Source organism: Ammospiza caudacuta, chromosome 21 (genome assembly GCF_027887145.1).
Source record: "Ammospiza caudacuta isolate bAmmCau1 chromosome 21, bAmmCau1.pri, whole genome shotgun sequence".
Lineage (NCBI taxonomy): Eukaryota > Metazoa > Chordata > Aves > Passeriformes > Passerellidae > Ammospiza > Ammospiza caudacuta.
In genome coordinates, this window is record NC_080613.1 from 6,358,761 (window position 1) to 6,386,606 (window position 27,846).

At 39.7% G+C, this 27,846-nt stretch overlaps 1 protein-coding gene across 1 annotated transcript in view; it reads left to right on the top strand.

The window, feature by feature from the left end:
• CDK5RAP2 (CDK5 regulatory subunit associated protein 2) overlaps positions 1 to 27,846 on the top strand; it is a 71,465-nt gene that overhangs the window by 6,010 nt on the left and 37,609 nt on the right. The window contains exons 6-18 of the mRNA XM_058818104.1: positions 121 to 241; positions 1,695 to 1,846; positions 2,739 to 2,901; positions 4,205 to 4,258; positions 4,660 to 4,779; positions 5,372 to 5,464; positions 6,816 to 7,034; positions 12,369 to 12,539; positions 13,264 to 13,437; positions 18,400 to 18,497; positions 22,186 to 22,316; positions 23,905 to 24,020; positions 25,461 to 25,589. Coding sequence (XP_058674087.1) covers positions 121 to 241; positions 1,695 to 1,846; positions 2,739 to 2,901; positions 4,205 to 4,258; positions 4,660 to 4,779; positions 5,372 to 5,464; positions 6,816 to 7,034; positions 12,369 to 12,539; positions 13,264 to 13,437; positions 18,400 to 18,497; positions 22,186 to 22,316; positions 23,905 to 24,020; positions 25,461 to 25,589 — 1,741 coding nt within the window. The remainder of the gene's footprint in view (positions 1 to 120; positions 242 to 1,694; positions 1,847 to 2,738; positions 2,902 to 4,204; positions 4,259 to 4,659; positions 4,780 to 5,371; positions 5,465 to 6,815; positions 7,035 to 12,368; positions 12,540 to 13,263; positions 13,438 to 18,399; positions 18,498 to 22,185; positions 22,317 to 23,904; positions 24,021 to 25,460; positions 25,590 to 27,846) is intronic.

The following is a 27,846-nucleotide window of genomic DNA, read 5'->3' on the forward strand; positions in this document are numbered from 1 at the left end:
AGTGATAAGCAGGTGCAGAGAAGGTGAAAGATGCTTGAGCATAATCCATCAGCCTCTGGGACCTGAAATGTTTTCCCTGTTGATGTGCACTGGGATTTATGTCTGTCTTATTTCTCTCAGTAAGGCAGTTGAGAGCTTGGCCCAGGGTGGTGATGCTGAAATGCAGCATGGAAAAGAGGCACAGAAGAAGATGCAGGAGATGGAGGAAATGCTGACTGGCAGAATAAACCTTCTGGAGGAGGTGAGTGAGCACAGCTGAAGGAATAATAAGGAGACACTGCTGTCTTTGTACTGTTATCTGAGATTTGATATTGTGGTCAGCATATATTTTCATAATGTCTCTTTTCATTCCTCACTGTCTGTGCTTGAGCCAGTTTATTCCTGTATTTATTGTTGAGTTCTGGTTACTTTACAGGGGAACTGTAGTGTAAAGGGAAGGGACCCACAAGGATGATTGAAGTCCATTTAAAGTGAGTTCCTCAAGGAGCAGGAAAGAGGAATTTGCATGACCTCTTATTCACTTTAGTGTAACTGGGATTTCTGAAATCATTCTTTGTGCTGTTGAATTGGTAGTAGAGAAGTTCTTAAATTGCTTCCTCTGTCCCAAATCAGGCAGGCAGGCTGGTGTTTTCCAGATCTGATAGGTTAAAGAGCAGATTTTCTGATCTCATGGAGATGGGGTATTTTCTGTAGCCCAAAGGTATTGTTGGCCTCTGACATTAATTTTATTCTGCTTATGAATTCAAACACTGCAGTGTGGTTTTAGTCACAGGTTTACACAGCACCATGTAATTATATAAATCTAGGGAGTGCTAACAAAGATTAATTTCCTTCAGAGTTCTTCACTGACAGGTGAATGTTGGCAAAACAAATTTTCAGGAGAGGGGTTGAGTGGAGAAGTTCAGGGGTGAAGGAGCTTTTCCTCTCCCTCCCCCAAAAAGATGCTTTTGAGTTTAGATGTGAAGGCAAGGGGGAATGGCTTGTTAGGCTACAAGGAGGCTTTTATGTCATAGGAAGCTAAATTGGCTGAGCACAGCAGGGAAGCTTGCAGTGTAAAAATGAAGATCTGAATTAAATTTGATGTAGTATGTGGCAAGTTCTTATGTATGTCTTTTTTTTTGGTGTTCTCCATCTCTGTGAGTTGGGTCACCCAGAGGAAGTTGAGATAACAGCCAGAGATTTCAGTCCATTTCTTTTGCTGTTCAAGAGAAAAATGTCTGGTTCATACTTTATCAATTCCTGCACAATATTATAAATGATGTTGGAGAGAGTTCCAATTAGCTGCAGTGAGCTTGGGAATATTAATTTTATTGAACAAAAAAGCCCTTCTTTAACCTCTTTCATTTAAGTGTAGCTATTTATTATGATAGTAGGACAGTGGGACAAAACCATTTTATAATTGTTAAATCTAAAACCATAGCATAGGGGCACTTTTGTTTCTAGTTCTGCTATCAGTTAGGGTATTTTCTATTTCTTTGAAACAAATTTCCCTTTTTTCTGTACTATAGAAAGTGGATTAATCTTGAAAATGCAGACACAGAGTTCAGAAGCATTTACAAAGAACTTGAAATACTTGGTAAAAGTTCCTAAATTAAACTTCCTGACATATGTTGTGTAGAAGAAACTTCAGTATGTGAAAAAAATCATGAGCATTTAGTTCTTAGAGGCATCAGGATTGTGTATTTTAATTTCAGAATCTTAAAGCTGCCCAAGAAGAGGTGGAAAAAGCCCTTGCAATGACAGAGAAGGAGAAAGCTCTGAGAATTGCTGCTGAGCAGAAACTTGCTTCAATTATCAATGCCCCTGCCAAGGATGTGGACAAGGTTACAGAAGCTGAGAAAGACAGGTCAGAAGTGTTGCCAGTAATGTTTCTGACTGCTGGAATTCTTTAATAAAGTGTGAAGAGTCAGCACAGCTTTGGCTTTGATTAGGTTGGTGCTGCCCTTGGGTACAGGAGAGTTGCTGGCCACCCATGGTGTGAATGGCAACACAACAACCAGTTCAGTGCTTTGTGCTGCAAAGTCATCTTTAAAAGTTCCCTGAAAGCCTGAAAGGGTCAGGATGTGTGAAACATAAACTCATAGGTCAGGTTGGTAAATGTAATGGGAAGAGAAACACTGTTAGAAATACAATCCAGGGTACAAAACACAAGAAATCAGTGATGGCAGATTATGCTACAAAGTTTTCATGTGTAACACTCAGATCTGCCAGAAAACATCATTATTGTTCTTGGAATACTGGGAGTGTGAAGATGTGTATTGATAGATAACAACAGCACTGACCTGACTTGTTTTTAGTATGGTTTTTTCATTTTTTCTTTTTTGTTTCTGTGAAATGAGAACCACTTAGATACAAATTTAGATGAAACTGCTTGAGAGACTCTTGCTGAAGGCACATAAGGATGTGGTGTGTGGTCTAAGAAAGGAAATAGATTAATAAGGTTTTTTGTGTACTGTAAAGGACAAAGTAAGTAAAATATTGAAACTTAACTGTTGATATTTGAAGTGGTATTGAAGGAAAATAAGAATGAGCACTTTGCAGATAGCACAACCCTGTTTGCTTATGTTAAAATTAGAGCCCATTTTTAGGTTTGCCAGGGTTATGACAGTCCTTCCTTCAGTTCTACAAGTATTGTCTTGAGTCTTCACTTAGGAGAGTTGTCTGCAAGATTCACTGCAATTGCTGGGGAATTGGTGGTAGATGGTGCAAGATTAATCCTTAAAATCTTGTAATTTTAGACTTATAGAGCAACTGAATCTGTCACTGAAAAGTAAAGAAGCTTTAATTCAACACCTTGAGAAGGAAAAGGCTCAGAGTGGATCTTCTGATGGGAACTTGCCAGCAGAAAAAATCAGAGAACTTACCATTGCCTTGAGGCTTGAAAAGGATAGTGAGATAGAGGTGAGGAAACTGCCTGATGAATTTCTTGTTATAAATCTCATGGGGGGTAGGATTTTAAAGGTTTTATGCATGACACTATGTGAATAACATCAACTAATTCTTAAAAATATTATTTCCTCCTCCATTTTCCAGTTCATTACCATTCAGGGGTTATGCTTGGCTTGGTGGGCAATATTCATCCTTATTTATCCATTCCCTCAGTGAGAGGTTGTGTTTCCCACTGACCTGATGCCTGTGGAATAGACAGAGTGCAGTTGCTTCACAGAAATATATATTAGAGAAATCCTAGATGTTAATAGATCCCTCACTGGATGACATAACTGCTATAAAAGTTACGAATGTGACTTGAGAATTTGTTCTTGGGAAGTGTCTCTGCTGTTATGGGCTGGAAAAAAAGCTGTGGTAAGGGAGGTAGGCATAAAAACCTCTCATAAAATAAAGTGCAGGTTTGCCCTTTAGCTTACAAAAGGTACAAGCATCAGTCTTTTATTTCACTTGGCTCCTAAATAGGAAGACAGAGATCCTGAAAGCTGGAATGTAGAAACAGGGCCTGAGGCTTCTTGTCTTCTTTTTTTTTTCCTATTGGTTATTCAAAGACAAAATTAAAGCTGGCAGAATTAAGAAAGTTAATTATGGAGGCTGTCAAGCATCTGAGATTTTTTTTCTTCCCTTTTGTTTAGGAACTTAATATTGCTCAGGTCAGTACATAGACACATTTTTTGTCTGTGTCAAGAAACTTTTCTGATTGGATTGATTAGAGGTAGTAAAAGTTTGCTGTTCTGGGTGATCTTGCAATTAAATCAGTCTGTGCCAGGAAACCCCCTGGTTTCACAAGAGTATTTGTGTGTCAAGGTGAAAACAGCTTCATCTTTAATCATTTCACAGGAGGTGGACAGAGTGCATATGATCATTTGGGGGGCAGTATTGGAGAAAAAAATCTGATTAATACCTTTGCACAACTCTGGTTTTATGTATGATTACTTTTCCAAAACAAATAATTCTGTCACCTCCCCAGGGAAAAGTGCTAATTAAAATCTCTCTTGATAAAAGCATCTTGCTGACAAAGATAAATGTCACATAAAAATGCACCTCTATTAACTCAGCAAGTGCTGAGTTCTGTCTCATGCATGGAGGAACATGTTTGGAGGATTTTTGTTCTATTTTCTTTTTTTCTTCTTAGTTTTGACTGGCTTATTTTTTGCCCAGGGTTTTTAAGCTCATTTTGCTTCACTTTAATGCTTAATGGGTGTATTTGTGTTGAGAATGAATGACAGTGGCCATAACAACTCTTTTCTTCTTACAGGCTCTTAGAATGGAGTTTCAAAATGAGAGAAATTCCTTTGAAAAAAAAATTCAGGTAAGTTCCAGTTTGGCTCCTGTTTCCTTGACCCCTTACAGTGTTGGGCTCCCTCTGTTATCCTTTCATAGGCACAGAGGCCCTGACTCCAGGGGAAGCAGAGCAGGTCCTCTGCTAAATTCTCTTTTATGTGGGATGACAGGAGGACCCCTCCTGTTTTTGAAGCAATTTTCAGTAAAGCTGAGACACACACTCATCAAATATTGAAGCTGATGCTCATGGCCTGCTCCCTTCTTATACAAAATTCCAGGCACTTCTTTAAGATGCTGCCTCTCATTTTGGGAACTGTATTTTATGTTGATAATCTGAGTAATAAGCTCCAAGAACTCTGAGAGAGTGTACTTATTAATTTGCAGTTTCTTAGTGGGAAGTTAATGCAACTTTCACATAATCTAATTTAGTCCCTGCAAGAAGAGCTGCAAGAGAGAGAAAATGAGCTTGCTGTTGAAAAGAAGAATGGTTTGAAAAGGGATAAAACTATCCAAGGACTAACTGTTGCCTTAAAAGCAAAGGAAAAAGAGGTGAGGATCATTGTGATCTTGCTGGTTTGTTGAAGTGCCACAGAGGGGAGGTGTTGTGTGTGTGTGGCAGGTCTGATCTCACTGGAACCATGAGGAGGCTTTGAGTGGGTCCCTGTCACTGCTGTCACCTCTCCAAGCAGTTCTGCTTGTCTGCAGTTTGGGCTCTTGGGCTGAAGGAGAGAGGAGAAAGTATCAGTTAAGTATCTTCCTCCCTTAAGAGCCTGGAAGAAAAATGTTTTCAGCTGCATACTGATTTTTATCAGCTCTGAGCACCACTTAGAAGATCTGAGGGGTATTTTATGTTGTTGAGTAAGTGGAGCTGTCAAAGGCAGCTAAAATGAGAGAGGTCAACATCAGCTGAAATTCAGATTGTGTGGAAGAGTGGGAAATACTTCACTTGAGTGATAGGTAGTCTAGTGAGTGTATAAGAGCAAGAATTTCTTCATATAAGATTTACTATGATGTATTTGGTGTTCTTGTAAGTGTTTTGTGTAGTTGGATGAATGTTTAATGAGATGGGGTAGAAATTACTGCAGTGCCATCCCTTGGAAATAACTTTTCCTACATAATATTCATTTCACTTTATTTAAAGAATGAGGAGCTGGCTTCTGAAATTGAGGAGTTAAATGCTTCATTGGCTAAGGCAAGAGAGGCAACTCACAAGGCACATGTCCAGAAATTCAAGGTAAGAACAAGCAATTTGTTGTTGATTTCCCCCATTCCTGCTCCTCCCTTTACTGTAATTCCACACAGCAGGCTGTGCTTGCTATCTTTGAAAGCAGAGGAATGGAAATCAGTTTAAAATGTTGTTTTAATTTTTTTAATCTTTATTACTTTGAAATAAACCTCCTAAATAAAATTATTTGAACAATAGAATGTTAAAATAACTTAGCTTGTTTCTCCTTCTTGTTTTTGTTTTTTTTTTTTTTTTTTTTAATCTAAACCAATTGAGAATTTTTAAGAAATATGTAATATCAGAATAAGTTAAAAATAAAGACACAAATATCTGGGGAGCTGAGGTTATCTTGAGGCTTTTTTTGCCCAAAAGTAGAGTGCCAGTACAGGCTTCCTATTAGAGTTGAACTGGGTGCAGGACACCTGCTTGGACTTATTTATACAATAACTGTGAAACCACTATTTATAAAATACTGGAATGTTGTTTGTGAAAATGTGATTTAATAATGCTTTTTGTGTGTATGTGAAGGAGAAAAGGGACTTGATGATTTTTTTAAAAAAAGTTCTGAGTTTAAGAAATGTGCAACTGATCCCTGCTGTCCACAGAGCCCACAGTGCAGAGTGAGTCCTGCTCCTCATCACTCTGCCCCTTAGCTCCAGCCCTGAGCTGAAGGCAGCTCTCTGTGAGTAAAAGGAGCTGCAGAGTCCTCTGCTCCTGTCACCTCTGCTCTGCTCCAGGGCCACTTGTAGCGGTGTGGTGGAGCACAAAATAGATCTGTGCCAAGGGGAAGGGTGCAGTCACCATCCCAGAAATGTGCAGCTGTGGCACTTGGGGATGTGGCTTGGTGGTGAGCATGGTGCTGGTGCTGGGCTAGCAGCTGGACTCCATCCTAAAGGTCTTGTCCACCCTTAATTCTTAAGGTTGGCAGCTGGACTCCATCCTAAAGGTCTTTTCCACCCTTAATTCTGTGATTCCATGAAAGACTCAGTAACTTCCTGTCCTAGTCCAGACTGAAACTGGACTCTACTCCAGAAATAGTTGGATGTAATTAAAGCTCTGTGAATCAATAATACTGCCATGACCTTGTCTGCACTGTGGGCTCCTTTACACGTCAACCTTTGTCTCATTCTTTGGCACCTCAGACTTTCTCAGCCTGCACTGGATGTCATGGAAAGTTTTGTTACATCAGGAGAGGAAGTTTTTAGTGTTACACTTTCCTTGTTTTGTCATTTCACTGTTTCTTTGCAGCCCAGTTCTGATACACTGGGAAGAGGAGCAGGGCTGTGGGATGCAATGGTAGTAAAGACTCCCAGGCTTCACAAACCCCTTTCTGGAGGCTGAATGCTGTTGTGTGTTTCAGGGAGCTGCAGATTTCCAGGCCCTGCTGATGGAGAAGGAGACCCTGCTGGCAGAGCTGCGCTCAGAGAACCTCAGCAAGGACGCTGAGAACCGCAGGCTGCAGAGAATCATCAAAGTCACTGGGCAGGAGCTGAGTGATCTCAATTTGCAAAGAGAGAAAATGGAGAAGGAGCTGGATGAAGCACAGCTGCAGAAGAGCAGAAGTGACAAAACCATTAATGTTATTATCACATTTTTGCTTTATTTCTTAGTCTAGAAATCATTCAGTGCTTTTGCAGGTCCTTTTCTAACAAAATTAGGTTTTTAATTTAAATAAGTTCTGGGAAGGAAATGCCTGACACTGCCTAATGCTGTGTGTGAAGATTGAGGAAAATTTTGGCACATAATCTGCACAGAATAATATTTTAAATATAATTTTGATAGTTAGGTCCTAGGAAAAAAAACATTAACCTTTAAAAGTGGTAAATGGTTACTGTTGATCCAGTTTTTCTGGTGGGAGAATCTGAACATCAGGATGATGTATGTTTACATTTCTGCCATATTTTTCTTGTTGCATGTCTATAGATTATCTTAAATTTCACTACTTAAACTTTCTTCTAATTGTGACCTGGAGCCAAACCTCAGCCTGCTCTCTGCTCTTCTAGCAGGGTCACTGTAAAGGCTGTATATTAAATAACCTCTGCTCGTAAAAGACCCAAAGCACAGGATTAATTGATCACAGTTTAACATAAAAATGAGGTGCTGTTCATTAATTCTGCTGCTTCATATTCTCTTGAGGGTTTTTACCTTGCTGTGGGCATTCAGATGAGCTCTCCTGCTCCCAGCACTCACAGCTGATGCAACAAAGTGAATGACTGAGTTTCTCCTTTTCTTCATTTGGAAAAAGGATGCACCTTCTGCTGAGGCTTTGACACAAACCACTTCTCACCTGAATGCTTTGTCGTGTGGATTTTGTTAAAGTCTTCTCACCATTGCTTCCAGGAGGGCAGCATTTGCATAATGAGCAGAGTCCTGCTTGCATCCACAGTCTGATCCTCCTCAGTCAGGGATTAGTCTCCTGCTATATGAAATTACATAAAAGATTTAATGAGCCTGTCTTTATTCACTAGATGTTTTGGTTCCATTATTAAATAAGGACCTTAATAAAGCAGGGAGATGTGGAAATTGCTGCTCCTGCACTATTCCTATAAACCAGCAGAGGGGTCTCTTTACCTGCAAATAAATGAAGTTCTTCTCCCCCTCCTACTCCCAATTTAAAGCATTTTTGTTTGATTGTCAACTGTGGTTTGGCTGCCATCACAAAATCTCTATCTTTGGTGTGCTTTGAGATTTCTTTGGGGTGTTGAGGTTAAGGAGAGCGAGAACAGATCGCTGCTGTCAGTGAAACAGCCACAAAGAACATTTATTGATTTGAAGTATTTTATATTTAACTGTCTTCTCTATTCAGATTTTTTTTTCATCTCTCAGGGCAGCTAGAATATAACTGTACAGGAAAGACAGGAAAAATAGGACTGAGGAGGGAGTTGCTAGGGGATTTGAAGTTAGCTGGATTACAGAAGCCCTGTTTGACTCCATTATGTCCAAGTTTTTCATGTAAATGATGAGCTCCTCGGGGAAAAGCATTCCTGCCAAAAGATGAGCAGTCTTATAAAAATTATATCCCTAACCTATTTCCTACTCCTTGCAGAACAGCTGCTTCAATTTCAGAGCTGCAAGTACATTGGATAGAACCACATTGCCTGTGAAGTGTTGCCCATTAAGTAGTAGATATGTGGGAGTTAAACAATATGCTGTGAGATTTTGCTCTTTGACAAATAGGAGGCTGCTTCGGTGATCTGCTGCAAACTTTTTATGAGACAGCCTTAAAAACTCAGTTCTATTTATGCTCCAAGATGCCTATTCATCAGTGTTTCTATTTTGTTGAAATAAAGTTAGCAAAAAAAAGTGTATAAACTGTAGAAAATGCCCTCAATCTCTGTAATGAACTGCTGCCCTAGCTCTTCACTCATTCACAGGGAAATTTGCAGTGACTTTCCATGTACTGTAATTGAGGTAATGCTAAATTTTGCATATATTCATTAAAAATCCCCAAACAACCCTCCTAAAATGTATTTCTGGGCCTGCTGTAAACCCAGTTTGTCTGGACATGAATTGGGCATTACTGTCCTGGAAAAGAAGAAGGTGAAACTAAATCAAATAAGATTGTTACACGTGAGCTGGTCATCCAGATCAGAGATTTAGTCCAATTTTAGCAGTTTCCTGTATTAATGGGTTTAGATGTTCTTGAACCATGTTCCTGCCTTAGGGTGGGCAACTTTAAAAGGCATCTGAAAGAGCTTTTAAAGCTCTTTCTGTTCTGTGCTTTCCAAATAAGCATCACTATCAAGATGCTGTTAAACATCACTTAAAGCTCTTTGGAACAAGAAATTTTGGACTTATATTTTTCCACACTATTGGTGAGGAATAAACATCTCATCCTTGATGTTGTTCATGGCTGTGATGGTGCTGTGCCTGTAACAGGGCTGGAATGCTTCTTCCTTGAGAAATTTGTTCAAATTTACATGACTAAACACTTCACATTCTCTCTCCAGGCCTAAATGTAGACAGTTCAAGTGTATTTACTAGATATTCATATTTGATCAGTTGGTTGGGGAAATGCATAATAACTCATTAGGCAGAATTTATTATTTAGTCTTCCTAGCTGTAGTTTAGCCTGAGAGGAAGATTTTGGAGCTTCACAACTTAATTATTCACCAAACTGGTTTTCATCTGACAAGGAGGGGGAGGCATCTGCTCCAGTCTTCTATATTAGAGTGTTTCACATTCATTTTTCTTAGTTCAGCTATCATTAATCATAGGAAAGTCTCTTGGGGAAAAGGTTGGCAGAGAGAATTGTAAAGTTTATGCTCTGAGAGCTGTAGGTACTGTATTACCCTTGCTAGTCAATGGATAGAAACCAATAGATTTTCTCCCAGACAATTTGAGTGGTCAATGAGTTCAAACAAGCTGCTACAGTGATGGATAGTTTGGTGTGTTACACAATTCCAGCTCATGCAAAGAAGGTAATTTTCAGTCTCACCTTTAGCTTGCCTTGGGAAGGATTTAGGGAGTTCTGGGGGTAGAAATAGGAGAGGCAAAGTTATGAACAAATTGGAAATTTCACACAGGCTGTTCTGCTTTATCCACAATTACATCCCTTGTCAGTCCAGTTCTGCCCATAAACCTGGCCATTAGTGAGTTCTGCTGTTTTAGGGCAGAATTCTGGTTTCTGCACCTGGCAGGTGCTGTGCACCAGGAGCACTGAGATGAGATAACAGGTTGTTGCAGCAGCATCTTTCTAACTCTGCATGTCTGTCATCTCCAAGCTGCTTCTGGTTTTCACTAAGAGTCACAGTGTTGGTCACTTGAAGTTGCAGGCCGGATGAAAAGTCCCCTGAAGTTTAATTACAGGTAATGTGTCAGTTCAAGCCACTCAGTAACACGATAGCATAAAAATAACATTTAAAAAAGCCAAGGAGTGACCTTTGCAGCACAGGGAATGTGATAACACTGCTGTTGATCCTTTGCTTCCAATTGCAGTGCTGTGTGGGAATAGGTTTAATGTGACCCACTTGAAGAGTTCCACAACTTGGAGCCAAAAGCCTTTGCAATTATCAGAGCTTCCCACTGCAGTTTGTATTTATAGGCAGCAGTTAGGGAAAAACAGGAACATATTGGAGAGTTTGGGTATCTAGACAAAACTTGGACCTGATTCTGCTGTTCTTCAGTTTTCTTAGTCAAGCAAGTGGTTCTTTTGCTCCTGAAAAAAAAAATAATTTTGTAGAACTGAGGGTCAGGGTGTAATCATTCTTTGAATAACATTTGAGGGGGTTTTGGGAGCTGTTAGGTGTTTCTTAGCTGAATCCTGGAGATGAAGCTAAAATGAAGAAAGTAAACCAAAAGGCTTTGTAAATGACATTTTGCATTTAATGTGCAAAATAAACAGAAATAAAACAGTGAAGTAATAAAATGATGTTAAGGATTTGATATGAACCTGCATGCAGCAAGGTAATTAAGTCAAGGAAAGGACATAAAACAGTTTGTAAAGAGGCTACAATTAAAATGTCACTAGTGCTATTTCTTTGGACTTAGAATAAGAAACAACTATTAAATTTTAAATCCCTATGGAGGTAAAAATAAAGTTTATAAGTAACTACCATATGTGCAAACTATTTAAAGGGCTCATGCTACTTCACAAATGGGCCCTTTTGGGGAATAAATAGCAAACATTTATTTGAAGATGTAGGCTGTGTTACCTGGTTCTTTGGGTCTGAACAGAAGTTTAGATAGTATAAAGTCTCCTGCAAGTTTTAATTGTTTAATTTTAGGTAACAGCTCCTGTGTTACAAGTTTCTACCTCTCTTTCTTCTACACAATCTGTGCAGTAGAGGAAAAGTTTATAAAATGAGGTTGGTGTCTCCTTCAGCTGACAGTGTTGAAACTCCCCAACCAACCAGCAAAAATGTTGGAAGTGACACAAAACAGTGGTGGTGGGAGAGAAAGTGAAAGGACAGAGAAGCCAAGTTGGAAATCTTTTTACTGCCCTGTGCTCTTAAATGTTTTCCATTCTATCTGTGAGCTGGCTATAAATCCATGCTAACAATCTCATATATTCACACAGATGCAGTGATGGTCCTGGTGCCTAGCAGAGCGTCAGGAACAGGAATTGTTTGATGTTACTTCTTGGGAGCCAAGGCTTTGTCAGGTGGCCAGACTTTGAAAGCCCATGGAGAGCTGTGGATTTTCAGCTGGAGTGGGACAGATGTGTGGGGCTGCAGAGGAGAGCTGGGGTTGTGCTTGGTGCAGCTTAGGACCTGCTGCTCCTCCATTGCAGCATTCCATGTTGGTCCTAACAGAGTCCTTGGGACTTGCTGCTGTGTAGAAGCTGTTGAAAGAGATTGTTCTTGTGGTTTAGGAGCAGAATGTCCACATTTCTCTCCTGGGAAGCTAAGATGTAGAACAAATACAGATAGTCTTGGAGCTGCAGGAAGTAATTAGCAGAGCCAGAGTCAAGATCAAGTTCTGTTCATCCCTTCTGATCATGAGCTTGACCTGGTTGGTCATTTGAAGTTTGTGTTCTTGTCAAAAGAAAAAAGTTTTTAACATTTCTGACCTTTTGTTTGATGCCAGAGTAACCAGTGTGCAACAATTTTCATGGTGTGATGAGAAAAAAGGCAAATGACAAACTGAATCACCTGTAAGCAATTTTCTCCTATTTCTAGCCAGAGAGTAAATTGACTCAGAAATGAATGTTCATTCTGACAACATCTCTGTGCATAATATTCCCAACAGCCTTGTGGAACAGCCATTTTGTATGAAAAGCATTTAAACAACAACCTAGATTTATGGAAGAAAATACTGACATCTCATTTGAAAGTTGTTCTTTCTTTAATTGTATTCATTTATGCCAAGAGAAAGTGGCTTCAGTACATTCTTCAGTGACAGTGTGGGTTGTTAGTCTTAAACTTTCTTTAAAGCTGATTTGCTGCATATTCAGTTTCATTTTTTTTTGTAGGACCTTAGAAATCAACTAGAGAAATTACATGGTGAAATGACTGAGAAAGAAAAAGCAGTTGAACACCATTACAATATTCTTTTGAGTGAAAGCAATCAGAAACTGCAGAGCCAAGAACTTGTTATAAGGCAGCTGACAGACAGTGTCAATCACAAGGATCTGCTGCTTGAGGTAGGTAGACTTACTCTGAAATGAAAAATGGAAAGTTATCATTTGATTTTGTGTGGGGAATTATTACAAAATCACGTTTGTAGTTGGAGTTATTGTTGATTTTGAAGATAATCCTTCACTTCTCATAATACTGTATTTGCAGAACAGACCTGTAATTACAGAGTGTGTGACATTCCCCAGGATTTCTTGTTAGAGTTTTGTGAAGCGTGTGGACAGAGGGGGAAGAAAGCTTTACTAATACTTATGTAGGATTGTCACTGTTGTAAAAGCTCTGAAGTGCTCATGATTTTCAGTTTATTGTGCACAAAGTGGAGATTGATGAATAGATGCTGAAATATTTTATCTCCTTTTCTGGGAGCCCCAAGTGTCCTGTATGGGAATTTTCCTGCCTGAATGGTAACAGGGCCCTGCTCAGTTTTCACAGAGTAAAAATTAGAGATGGTATTCAGCAATGCAGAGAGGAGATGAGGTTGCTCTGTACCTGGAGATAAAGGTGCATGCCTTGACTTCATTTTTTAATACTGAAAAGGTTGCATAGGTGGGGAAAGCTTCTTTGTATCATTTTATTTCACTTCTGATATCTTAAATTGAGCTCTTTTTGCAAGGTGTGTAAATAACATGTTCCAGGTCATCCTTGGATATTCTTCTGAACTTTGTTAGGTTTTGTATTTTGCAGTTTCAAATTAGACTAAATTTTGTAAAACTACTTGTTTTCTTTTGTTAGAGACTTGATGGATCAGTTAAAGAAAAGGATGCAGAGCTGCAGGAGCTCCAGAATAAGTGCAAGAACCTTTTAAGAGCTAATGAAGAACTTGAACTGAAAAATGAGGGTTTAGTGAAGGAGAAATGTGCTGCACAGACTCAACAGTCAATTATCAAGATAGTCAGAGAGCTGGAGGTGAGTTTTGCATAACTGATCATTTGCAGGTAAGTACCTGAACTTCAAATTGAAGAGAATTTTGACTTTGGCTTCAAAGCTGTGGACTGATATATGTTGTAATTCACCATGTTTTGTGCTCTGATGAATTTATATGGCATCACTAAATTCCCTACTTTCAGATGTTTTGCCTGCCATAAAGAGGTGGGGTTTTTTTGGTGGTTAGGGCAGCCATAATTCACTGAGTGGGAGGATATCTGCATTTCTGGAGAGAGGTGCAGAGAGGAGTTTGTGTACTTGGGATAGATAAGGGGAAAGATTGCACAAAGCTGGTGCCCACAGGAGATAAATGGAATGTGAGGATAAATACAGGTAGGAGTGAAAACATGTCCAGGGCAAGAAGAAAACTGCTTTAAAGCGAAGAAGAATTTGTGCAGAAATATATATATTAAAAAAGGATGAGCAATATGTGCCCATTACTGTATTTGATGCCATGAATTGAAAAGATTTGTACCTGAAGTGAGAGGTCAAAATTCAAAATTTTAGTTTTAGAAGTACTTCCTTCTCTCTTTACCTTCTGTTCTAGCAAAAAAAAAAAAAAAGTCAGGTACTGTTAAATTTTTGAATCACTGCCTGACTCCATCAGTGCATCATGGTGTACAGATCATTGAACAAATGAGCTGCTTTTGAAGGTACATTTCTTGTCTCTTTTTGTGTTGTTTGCAGCCTGATGTGTCAAGGTTTCTAAAAGCATCAGGCAAGGTTAAAATAATTAGACTGGTACACAGTAATGGTGGAGAAAGCTTTTTCATTTCTTTGATAATACGTCAGTCATTAACAAGACTTTCTCAAGGAAGTTCAGAATAAAGGGAGCAAATGGCAAAGGAAACATAAGTGCAGTGTTTGGGTCACATTCTGAGCAGTCTGGTGGTGAGATGATGAATGTGATGGGCACTATAATTAACCATGGGAGGGACAAGAACGCGTGGAGTCCTGGTTGTGTGACCAGCTCAGAGAAAAGGAGCTGCAGCCCTGTTTGCCTGGGCAGCAGTGAAGGTTTGTCCCCGTGATGTGAATGTGCAGACACAGAAAATGGTCTGGGAAAGGCTGGGGGGAAATTCCACTTGTGCACAACAAACTGCAGTGCATGCACCTCACTTCTGTCACAAAGGGACCTAGGGTGGAAAATCACAGGGAACTGATGGAAATCAAACAGTGAGTTGCCTGTGTAGCCCTCCCTCTGTTCAGGTGGGTAACCAGGGCAGGAGCAGTGCAGGAAATCACCCAGACCCACCTTCTAATCACAGCCCATTCTCTGCTCCGTGCACTCAGTGACTGAACAATAGCTAATCACAGCCCATTGTCCTCTCAGCTCAACCTCTGTGTCACCTATCTCCTGCAAGGACCCACTTGGGCATGTTAATCACCAGTTTTTGGACACAGATTAGCCAGAGCTCTGCTCTCATTGGCTGCCTGCCACTCTTGGATGGGTTTGCTGTGCTGCACTGACTCTCAACAAACCCACAGCTGGATCCCCCCCACCAGAGGGGACAGAAACCAGGCTCTTCAGCCTCACTGAGCTTTTAAAGTTGAAGGAATTGATTGGAGAGATACAGAACTTTTCTCTCTTTCAGCAGATCTTTGTAGTTTATTTTAATGTATTGATAAATTTTAAAGCAACCAACACCCAGAGCTTTGCAGGGTGCCTTGGCCGGGCCAGGAAATATAAATTACAGGTTCTAATTTTGGAGTTTGGGTTTTTGAGCCACTGTCATGGTCTAGAGACAGTGAGTGAGGGCATTGATAATTAGGGGAGTTTGACAACTTCTGACTTGGGGATCTCTGAAGTCTGAGTTAAATGTGTTTTGCAGACAAGGAATTTAGAAATTGGAAGAAATGACCAAATTCTAGTGATGGATGAATGGATGGATCATTGAGGAGGTATAGCTAATATCCTGCTCTCAGTCATTTATCCTTTAACCTTCAGAGATTTTGAAATGATCCTGAGGGTTGTTGGAACATTCAGTGAGGTAACCAGATATTCATGTGACATGGCCAATAAGTTATTTATTGTGGGGGGTATAAACCTTTTACTTTCATTGCTTACAATCTAAGGAACCTTTAATGAAAATAAGTTATGTTTTCCACCACTACTGCTTAGGAATAGTATTTCAGACTTAAATATAGACTTTAACATATTAGATTGCCTCCTTTCACGGGAATATAAATCCTTCACTGCAATATGGTCCTGGATGTCTTGCAGCTATCTCCTCTAACACATTTTCTCTCACACCATGTGTCAAGAGGTTTAATGTTTCATTAACTCCCACAGCATTACAGTCTATTTAAGTTACAGAGCTGCCTTATGTTTTGTGTACCGTCGGGGAGTTGATTGAAATAATTCACTCCTACGTGTTATTTAGAAATGACAGTAATAATGTACAAAAAAAAAGGGATGTTCATGCTGCAAATCCTCATCCTTAATATTCATGAAAGATTTTGAAAAAATCAGGAACACATCCTTGTGATTTTGCTAACCTTTACCCAGGTAGTTGAATTTAGAATTTAATAATTTGTGTACAGCCTGTGACATTTGGAATTAAGAAACAGCTCATGTCTCCTGTTAGGCAGAAAGAGTTAGGAGTATTTCATGAGGTTACTGGGATTTTGGTACAAATGGAGAACCCAACACGTGAATCCTAAAAGGAACAGGGTTTGTGTGTGGCTCTGATTTGTTCATGCAGCAGCCATTCCTTCCCTCATTTGTGCTCACTAACTATGCACAATGACTGTGCTCTGCCAGGGCTCCAGAAAGAGCTTTAATTAGGGTAGAATTCTGTAGTGTCTTCAGTAATAATTGCAAGGTTTGCATCAGACATATGGAGGAGTGCACTAGGACTTTTAACAGACTGTGAAACAACTAAATTAAGTAAAAAGATTAATTTTTTCCTGTTGCTTTCTACGTCATTGATCAGTGTTTGTGATCAAACTTCTCCAACTTAAATTACAACCCGTGTATTTCTTGCTTAATGTCTGTTCTTGAAAGGCTGAGATTCCAGCATGTTGATAAGACTCCTTAATTTAGGCTGCAAGATGTACTTTTAAAACTTTTTTTTTCATGAGATTATTTTATTACTGGCCTCTGGATCACCCACCTCCATCTGTTTTTGTGTTTCTCTGTGCTCAGTCAGCAGCTTTGCCGGGAGCTCTTCCTCTGCTCATCTAGATAATAAATTAGATGTGAAGCTCAGGATTTTTCACTTTGATACAGAATAGTATTTAATGTCTAAATTGCACTAGAACCTGGAAATGTCTCTTAGATGCAGCCTTTAGGTACTGTTAAATTTTTGAATCGCTGCCTGACTCCATCAGTGCATCATGGTGGACAGATCATTGAACAAAGGAGCTGCCTTTGAAGGTACATTTCCTGTCTCTTTTTATGTTGTTTGCAGCCTGGTGTATCAAGGTTTCTAAAAGAACCAGGCAAAGTTAAAATAATTAGACTGGTACACAGTAGTGGTGCAGAAAGCTTTTTCATTACTTTAATGATGGGACTTTCTCAAGGAAGATGATGGCAGCTGAACATGGAGCTCCTGTCCAAAGGCAAGGTCACTCCTTCAAAGACTCTGGAGCATCAGTGGTGGGAGCTGCAGCAGGACCTGTCAGGCAGGTTCCCTTAACTGGAGTCACCTGAGCACAGCTTGATTACACTTGCAAAACATTATTTAACATGCTTGCTGGCATATTGTGAAGTAAGAGTGTAAATAATTAAAAGTAAACACCGGTTGTCCTTGCTTTTGTGCTGTTTACTTTGCAGAACACTGAATTGTTCAAATTAGCAGTCTTTGCATCTTTAGTGTCAACTAACGAGATTCTATTGTAGCTGAATTTTTTTTGGTTGCAATTTCCTCCTTAGGAATTGCAGTTGGAATAATAACAGCTGCTTAAAACTCCGGGGTGTAGGTTTCTTCCTTGTTAATGATCTGTTCACTAATGATTTAGTATCTCTTAAGAGTTCCCTTAGCTGAAATTCTCCCTTAGCTGTGGCACCTTTTTTGTTCCTCCTTTCAGTTTTCAGTCAAAATAGAAAATAGAGAGAACCAAAAATTCTTTAACAGAGGCAGAATTTGTGCCTGATATTAATACATCTAAATTTGCTATAATATCCCAGTTATTTTCTCTTTGGAAATGACTGATATCTTAGATACTTTTACATAGTAAGTGCAAGAAAATACTCCATTAAATAGCTGCATTTTTTGCTTCCTGCTGAAAAAGTGACTCTCTGGTTGTTTTGGAGTGAAAAAGTCTAGGGAAATTAGTGGATCTTTACTGAGAATGTACCATAAGAGTTTATGTTTATTCTTATAATAATAATATTATCCTTTCTGTGGGTAAGACTGCAGATAAACCATTTTCTTCACACAAATGAAGCAGCAGCTTGTAGTGTGCAGAAAACTGACTTATGGAGTATCTGATATGTTCATCCTTTCTTTGGGGCTCAATATAATCCTTATTGTGCCGAGCTGGAACAGAATTTGATGGTTCTCCTCACCCCAAAAAAGCCAGTTTTATTCAGAACACAAAGAGGACTTGTTCTAAAATGTGTGCTTGGAGCTTTGGCTTGTTGGCTCCCCTTCCCCTCCTCTGGGTTAGCTGCCAGCCAGGTTGTTCCTGTTGTGGGAACCTTGGGAGTGAGGATGCTTTTGTTGGGGATGGGGGAAACTTCTGAGGCTGTGAGAGAAATGCTGGGGCACTGCTGAGGTGTGTGACCCACTCATGGTGGGTGCACAGTGAACACTCTTTGCCTCCCTCAATAACAGCTGGATTCGAGGACAGTGAGTGGTTCTCAGATCCTTGTTGGTGATCCTGTTCAGAAAACTGAGATTTCAGCTGCTTCCACAAGTGCTTCAGGACACCAGCACACACATGGGCACAGACATGAAAATCACATTGTAAACACAGGATGTTCTTCTTTTCATTCAGGAAAATAAAGAAGCTGAATATGAGAGGCTGATCCTGGCTTTAAGGAAAGAACAGAATATTTATTCTACTCTAGTGAAGACCTTCAAGGAGTCAGATAGGTAAGTGCTTCTGCTTTGGGGGATAATCTGAACTCAAAGGACAAAAGTCAGAAGTTGTAAAAGAATGTGCAGCTTTACTGGAGATTAGTTTGTTCTGGCCAGTTGTTTATAAGCTCTCTGTGGTAGTCTCTAAAGAGAAATATTTATGTAAGTGAGTTTCTATTATCTAAATTACTTAAAATGTTTCTTTTTAGATTGGAATCTCAAATGAGCCCTGTTTCCATTTATGCACCAAAGTAAGCAGCTGGATTTTCCATACTTAGGTCTTTTGTTTTGGCATCTGTTGTAAAACCAAATTGCAGTGAACTTTTGGGCACTGGACAATTTGCCATTTTTTACTCCTAAAATACAGATAATGCTTATCTTAAAAGTGGCACTGTGAGAATTTTCATGAGAATATAAATATGCAAGATTTGGGAGAAGGTTAAACAAAACAGGGTAATTGAAGTTTGCACAGTACACTTTCAGTGCAAAGCATTTAAAAGGGTGGCAGGACCAAGTGGTTTTTAACCTTTTAAAATCAAAGAACCCAACAATTCAGAAAGAAATCTGCAGCCTACTCTGTATCCTGTCATTGCTTGGCAGTTGAGGAGGAAATGTTATCATAAAGAAAATTCTTAGTCTGTAGACAAATGAAATTGAAATGTTTTATAAATAATTTACTGCTATAATTGCAAATTTCTTAATGAAGTATTTAAAACATTTGAGAGCCAGCTCCTGAAAGCAATGGCTTATACCTGCCAGTTTTGGGGGAATATTTATTTATATTTTGCAGTTATTTTATGGACCACTGTAGTTTGGAAACCATAAAGAGAAGTAGCACTAGACTGGATGAGATCTGTGTGTGAGTTAAACACTTAGCAGCAATGCCAGCTTGTGCTTGGCCACAGCTCAGGACCTGCTTTAGATACTAGAAAAAATAATGAAAAATAATTCTAGCAGTCAGCTGATGGAGATTATTTCTGATTTCATATGAAGAGTGGGACCTGGCAGTGGCTCTGTGGGCAAGGAGAGGCTCCACGTTCTGTACAGCAATGACAGCAAAGCTCTGAATCTGGCTTTTCTAGGATTCTTTTCAAATAAGCAAACTCAGAACTGCAGGTGTAATCACTGGGATTTTGATATGAGCTTCTGTAGGATCAGGATCATTAGTCCTGATCCCTGATGTGGGATTTTGGAATGCATGGAGCAGTCAGTGCAGAGGATGCACAGTGAGCTAGGGCTTGGAGCTGCTCTTATTCCTCCATCTCCCAGTTTTGGACCTGCTTTAGATGCTAGAAAAAATACTGATGAAAAGTAATTCTAGCAGTCAGCTGATGGAGATTATTTCTGATTTCATATGAAGAGTGGGACCTGGCAGTGGCTCTGTGGGCAAGGAGAGGCTCCACGTTCTGTACAGCAATGACAGCAAAGCTCTGAATCTGGCTTTTCTAGGATTCTTTTCAAATAAGCAAACTCAGAACTGCAGGTGTAATCACTGGGATTTTGATATGAGCTTCTGTAGGATCAGGATCATTAGTCCTGATCCCTGATGTGGGATTTTGAGTGCTGTGTCCAGTTCTGGGCCCCTCAGTTTGGGAAGGATGTTGAGATGAGAGCATCCAGAGGGGGCAACGAGGCTGGAGAGGGGCTGGGAACACAAACCCTGTGAGGAACCCCTGAGGGAGCTGGGGGTGCTCAGCCTGGAGAAAAGGAGACTCAGGGGTGACCTTATCAATCTCTACACCTTCCTGAAGGGTAGCTGTACTCAGATAGGGCTGGGCTCTTTCTCCAGCAGCACTGACACAACCAGAGCACACAGCCTCAAGCTGCGCCAAGGGAAATTCAGGTTGGATATCAGGAAAAAGTTTTTCAGAGAAAGGGTGATAAAGTTCTGGAGTGGCTGCCCAGGGAGGTGGTGGAGTCCCCATCCCTGGGTGTGTTTAACAAAGCCTGGATGTGGCACTGGGGGCCAGGGTTGAGTTGAGGTGTCAGGGAACAGGTTGGACTCGATCTTGAAGGTCTCTTCCAACCTGAGAATTCTGTGATTTTAGAGTGCATGGAGCAGTCAGTGCCTGTTGTGCCACAACAGCAGAGGATGCACAGTGAGCTAGGGCTTGGAGCTGCTCTTTTTCCTCCATCTCCCAGTTTTAGGGGTTGGAACATGCTGGAAAATTCATCAAGGCTTGAATCCCAGACTTCTGGGGAATGGGTAAACAAGCCCTGCAGATACACAGATGAGGAAGCTGGGTTTAATTGCCATCAGCACTGACATGGATTTTGGGCAAACATCTGTTTTCTTGCTGACATCTTCTTTTAGGCAGTATTTATTTTAAGCAACCTGGGTGGTTATTTTTCAAAATGAATTACTGGATGTCAGGACCAAGATATTCCTTCTCTCTCCAAGAGGGGAATCAGGGCTTGTTCTTATAAAACCTTTAACTCATGGAAAGGAGAAAATGTGCTTACCTGGCTTCTAGTCATGTGTTGGTTTGGTTTTACTCTTAATCTTTTTTTGCTGAGCATTTAAGAGAGCTCTCACTTCAAAGAAGCTCTTGTATGAGGAAGAATTGTTTAAAGCAATAGTTTCTTGTGCGGGAAGCCCTGACAACAGCACACTTGTCAGGAGACAGACTGAGAGGCTTTTCATACATGTAGCCTTTTAATTAATGTGCATCTGCAATACTGTGTTATTCTCATGCAAGTATGATGTGCTCTGTGCTCCTGTACAGTCCCCCATCAGGTGGATTGAAATTTTTTTTTAAAGATCCCTGAATTCTCTGTCATTTAGTGCAGTGGCTTGGAAATTCTGCAGCAGCTTAATTTATCTTAAAACACTAAGTGAGGTAAATGCAAAAATAAATAATACAAAGAATTCAGTAACAGCTTCTTATTTATTTTTTATTAAATCAAATTTATTTCAATTTATTGCAATTTCAGGTTGGTTTATATTCAGCACTTAAAATATTTTTAGAGATTGATCAGAACTGCCTTGTTGGTGTAGTTGAAGGGTGTGGGAAGATGTAGCAAGGGGCAGCTGATGCTGAAGAGCTTCATAGCAAAGTTGCTTAAAAATTAATTCACCTTAAAAATTATAAATTCCAAGTTTGAACATTTATTCCCCACTGTGGTAACTGAGACAATTGAGACAATTTAGAACTCAAGGGATCTTTTTACAGACTGTGGATAAATGAAGAAATAAAACAGTTAGTTATGTCTGGGTCCTATTTTCAATGGAACAGAAGCTTTTGATATTTTTCCTAAGTGCAGGATTAGATTATCTGGTGGAGCTCTGTGGCAAGGGAACAAAGTTTCCATGGTCACCACATAATGGAATACACAAAGCCATCAGCATTATGTGATAATGATATTTTTCTGGCACAGTTTTTAGAAGATAGTAATTTAGATTTTCTTTAAAAAGAACTGCTCAGAAAGAGGCTGGTGGAAGAGCTCTGTCATGGGGAAGCTGATTTAGGCAGCAGAGCCCAAAAGAGCAGGAAAATGCTGTGTATGTAAACATTTAATCTCCTCTTTCTATGTAGGGATTTGTTTGTGCTTATGCATCAGAATGATGGAAGTGTGGGATGAAACCCAGCCATGGGGAATGGGGAATGGCTGCAAGCCTGAGTGGAGAAAAAACAGTGCACACCAAAATGTTTTGAGTTGAATCTCAGAGATTTATTTGTCCCTTTTTTTTTTTTTTCCCCAGTATAAATAGCTTGCAAGTGGAACTGAACAACATTTTCATGTTGAGAAAACAACTGGAGGAAGATGTTTTAGGTAACAGGAATCTCCAGAAGATTTTACAAGATCAGATTAAGGACATGAAAAATCACAAAGGTTTGTATCTGTGCCCAGCCCAACCGTCCTCTAGCACAAAGGAAAAGTGGTTTTATCACAGTCAGTTTGCTGGCATGGAGATAAAATATTTGAGAGTAAAAAAAGGTGTGAAAATATTTATTTTTGAAAGGTGCAAAAAGATTTCTTTTTGACTTTCTATACAGATGATTTGGTGGATTTGTAACAGAATGCCTTGGAGCAATCAGGGCACATACAGAGGCAGAGTTTCTCTCTTTCCATGCAGCAAATGTTAGAAATTCCATGGCACTTCTACTGCAGGGATCATTTCATGCTGCCTGCAGCTTTGTACCCACAGAATTGACTGTTTTCCACAAAAATCAGAGATTCCTGCCTTGGAATCACCTGATGGCCGTGGCATCACTTTCTGACCATGGGGTGTAATCACTTCCCGAAGAGTGGCTCAGGCACTGGTAACCTCCTCCTAACAGAAGTATTTCCAGAGAAAGAAAAAAAAAAATACCTAGAAGTTTTGTTACTTAGTAATTCAGAAAAAGTAGAGCTTTTAAATATAGCTTAGCTTCTGGCTTTTTTGCTGTATGTCTTGGGAGGTGTTTTTAGTATATTCTTGGATATAGAAAAGAATAATATAAGTGGGTATCATTAAATAGTTTACTGCATATGTACAAGATGTTTCTGTTTTATCCCATAGGGGATATATAAATAACAGTAAAGCCTGTTCACTTCCCCTTTCAACTTAGATTTTCAATTTTAGCATCACTTGACAGCTCTGATAAGTGACAAAAGGTAAACTTCAGCTGTTTCAGAGTTTCCAACCTCAAAAGCCCAGAGATAATCAGCAACCAGGCTGGGCCAAAGGTTCTTGTGGATACTCCAGGGTTCTCAGGAGCTGTTGTGCTGAGGGTGAGGCTGGTGGGAATAAAGGCTGGAAAATTAGTAATGATTTGTGACTTTTTGGGTCTTTGCAGCAGCCACAGGATCAGTGTCAGAACTGGGAGAAGGATTTGCATGTCTCTTCTTTGTCCTAATTTAGTTATGCTTTCTCCCTATCTAATCAGATTTATTTCTAGAATTGTCTGCCATTTATATTGTAAATAAACAGGTGTTTATTGAAACATAAATAATTCCTGCAGTTATAGAGGCAATGAATAAGTAACTATTTTCAATCCAATTACTGCATTCTTTTGACCCAAAAGCAAAATAAGTTCATTAACTTTGTCTAACCTGGCATTTTTCCTTGAGACCTTGTTAAACTATAGTTAAAATAGAATAACTATTCATGCCTAACTTATCCTTCCTAAAATTTATTTCTAATTGTAATGCTAAATATGTAAATTATAATTCAGAATAACATTCACAACTCATGCTGATAACCACAGAAAATACAGCCACAGAAAATTCAGCAAGTCTGTGTGACAGAAGCACAAAGAAATATGAGGACAAATTTTTTTCAATTAAACAGAAAGCTTATTTTGGGAATGAAACATTCTGAGTGGCCTCCCACAGACTTACTGGAAGGTTCTTATTGGAAATGTCCTGTGCATTCTGTGCTATGTTTTCCTGCAAATGGAATTTCTGAAATAATGTCTGTCCTTGGCTGTTTTGGCAGATGAAACTCTATCTTTCTGTGGAGATCAAACATCTTATATGAGTATCTGTTTAGGAGAACAAGACCATTTAAGCCTTCAGATAGACCATCTGTCTCTGGAAGAACTTAAAAAAAAGGTATTGATCTTTTTCATTATTTACTGTTCCTAATGGCTTAATTCTGCTTTGTTTCTAGTTTCTGTGTCTCTCACAGAAACATTTTTTTAGGTGCAGTTGGGTAGATCTGCAAGGATTTGAAGCTCCCATCTCTGGTTTGTGACCCACCTTTTATGAACTATTTAGACTTTGTTACACCCATGGGCTTCAGAACCAGCTGAGAGCTGAGTGATTTCCAGCCAGGGTTTTGTGATCTTGGACACCTGGGCTCAAGGTTTTGACTCAGTACAAGTTTCAGGCTTCATCTGCATCATCTCCAAAGAAAGGTTTTGCCTTGAGCATCCCACAGTGTGTATTTCAAGTACTTTTATTAATCATGGAGGTGGTGGTGTCTATATTCTGTATAGCACACTCCACCCCAGGATTTGCAAATTTTTTGGTAAATAGGGCATGTTATAAAATAACCCTGAGGTGAATTCTCTATTCTGTGTAAGGAGAACTGAAATTCAGAGATGAAATATGCAGCCCAAACAATTAATCATTATTGAAGTTCAGAAACTTCTCTTTCTCCTGATCCTGCACAGTGACATCTGATCCATGCACCAGTTCATGACAAGAAATAATTTTGAATATAGTTGGTTGGGAGTGAGCATAAGTGAAGTTTTTCTGTTTCTCAGGCACAGCTGAATTGTAGGCAGGTGCTCATGCTCTGGAGGTGGGTAGTCTGAAGGAAGGAAGTTTGTCTTACTTGGAACAGGTGTCCCTAAAAAAACCCCAGACTGAGTCCCAGTGCCATTCTGGGGTTTCACCACTTTTGTCTCTGAGCATGTTCCTTCAGAAGGCTCAAGGACACTCAATAGCAAAAGTTATTTATAGGTAATTCCTTACTGGAAAAAGGGTGTGACTGAAAGCTGACCTGGTTTTCCAAGTGTATTAATTGGTCTGATAAAAAGATTTCACTTTTTTCTCCAAACTTCTTGATACACTTCATGGCTTTGTGGCCATGAGAGTTTTGAACCCAACTGCCCAGTCAGATTCTGTGTCTGTGAAACTGCTCAAAATGAAATTGGCTTTTAAAGGGGCTTGGAGAAAGAAGAACATCTTGTTCCTGAATGCTGCTTCCTTCCAGTAATGCTGTTTTTTTCTTGCATTAAATGTTTCTTCTCAGATCAGCTGTTTGTGCGAGTGCCCTCAGGTTTGTCCTTGCTACTGAGTCGTGAGATTTGTTACCTAAACTTAATAAGAATGATACAGACTGTGAACTACAGTGTTCCAAATGAAGGTCTCTTGAACACCAATTCACAAATACAGCCTCATGTTTCCACACCTAGGGAGATGAACACAGAGCAGATACACAAACCCAGTGCAGTTTGCATTTAGCTGGAGATTGATCTGCCATCATTTGTTTTCCCTCTAGTTTGGATGTTACCAGTTCTGCTTGTTCTTCCTTTGGTTATTTAGGTTGCTGACCTGCTCCTGATGGTCAAAGAGCTGCAGTCAATTAACCAAGAGCTTAAGGCAAGACAGTCTGGGTGTTGTACAAAGGATTCTCAAGGAAAGGAAGCACTGGAAATACTAAACCACAGAGAGGTAGGTTTTCTGTTTTAGAGTCTGATCTCACATCCAGTCTGCCTTTTAGAGTCGTTTACATCAGTGCAGGAGTGTAAAGCCCTTGGGGCTGAGGTTGCTAATTCCTTATAATAACTTTTTAAATTAATGATGTAAACAACTTTAACATGTTAGCATGACAGAGAAGCAGCTCAATGCAAGTGTTCAGTGATGTGTCAAGTTGATTTTAGGGAAGCAACATCCTCATTTAAATATTAATTGGGTCTGTGATCTGTTTGTTTTGTCAATTGAAAGGGAGGGAAATAGTTAACTTTACAAAGAAAGCAATATCTTAAAAAACATTTTAGTTATTCCTGAAAGTCTGTTTTTATTGCATAGTCATTCTCAGGTTGTGTCTAATTATTTAAGAGTTTCCTTCAGATCTCTGATGCATCTTCAAAATAGGAGGGTTCAGGGTAGACAAAACCCAAGGAATAGAACTTCAGCTCACTTAAACACATAGCTGGTTCTTCATAAAAAACAGAGAAGTGCCTGAAGAAGGGGCCAGCACTGTAGTGGGCTGCTGAGGGGTGCCAGGAAATAATTCCTGATGGGTGTTTCATTCATTTCCCCAAAGCTGGGACTGGTCTCAGCTGTGGGCAAAATCCTTGCACTGGGAGCATTTTGGGTGCTGGGTCCCCACGTGTGTGTGTGTGAGTGGTGAAGGTTGTCCAGGAGGTTTTGGGTGACCCTTCCAGCTTGGAAAGTGTTACTTGAAATGTGGTAATTCAAACACTAGTAGTGTTTGTCTTTATGTTCCTTTGTGGCTTTTGCTTTCAGTTCCATCCTTGTGCAAAACGTATTGAAGAGGAAGGAAAAAATACAAAAGGAATGATGATGGTGCTGGTACTTTGTGTCTTGAATTCCTGAATTAAACTCAAAAGAACAAGATTAGAAATAATTTGAATCAGTTCTGTGCAGGACTGGCTGATTCAAGAACTAGGACTGTGGAATTAATGTTTTTTCTGCAGAACTCAGGAATAGAGCTCCTGTCTTTTCTGGGACAGTCACAAAATATTTTTGCTTCTTCAGTTTTAAGACACAGTCATGCTGTCTTTAATTAAAGTATATTTAAAATTAGAAACAGACCTTTAGGTGTGCCATGGTTTTATTGAAATGGTGAATTTATGTGTCAATGAGAGGTTTGGGAGAAGAGCTGGTGGATGATTCCTGTGCAGGTGCCTGCACTTTCCATAATTAACATTTTTAGCAGTTTATCTCGTTATCCTGCAGAGGGCTCTGCATCCCCGTGGATGCCACAGTGAATTCCAAAGGAATTCCTGTCCTGTACAGGATTATGGTGACAGGATCCCCTCAACATGACAGGTACACCCAGGGCTGCTCACTGAAGAAACTGCAGAATCAGATGTGAAATGACACAGAGTGAGGCTTCTAAAATATAAATAAACTTCAACGTTCTGGGAAAGGAAATAGGAAAGTTAAATATGGATTTTAATCAGTGTCAGAATGATTGTGGTACTATGGAGCTCAAAAATGAAAGGATCTTTAGTTAAAAGTTTTTAGTTCAAAAGCTATCAGGTGTGGCAATAAGGGGATATTGGGTTGTGGGTGTCACAACAGTATGTTTTGAATATTAACAGCCACTCTCAAAAACCTCTTACTTTTTTTTTTGTGTGTGTTTTTTAAGCTAGAATTTGTTGGCAGGTAGTGCTGAGGTGACGCTGACATCTGTGTTATAACAGGAATTTGGATCTGGGATCTTCCTCAGGTTCTTACAGTGCTCCCATCCTGCTTTTCCTTCCCAAAGGCAGAGCACAAATCAGGAATGTGCACATTCCTGACAGCCCCTTGTCCTCTGCTCCTTGGCTTCCTGCTCGTGCTGGGAGGGAGAAGGAGGAGAGGAAAAGGTTGTTTTTGTGCTGTCCTCTGAACATCTGCCTTCTCAGAGAGGAGCAGCCTCAGTGATTTCAGCCTTCAGGGCTCTGGGGAGCTTTGCAAACCAAGCACATCAGTGCTTCATTTAGGAGAAAAGTTCTCCTGGTTTTCAGTCTCCACGGAAATACTTGCAAACAGGCAGCTTATTTTTGGTAGAATTATCTTTCTGGCCTTAAGACACTTATTTTCTTTTAATATTTTGTTGCACATGAGGTCATATTCCTTGGAGTCCAGGATGTGTCAGCCTCTCAGACACAGGACCATAGTGCAGTGATTTATTGTCACTGTGTATTTACAACCTGTTGGTCTTATGCAGTAATTTCATTAATGAATCCTCACTTAT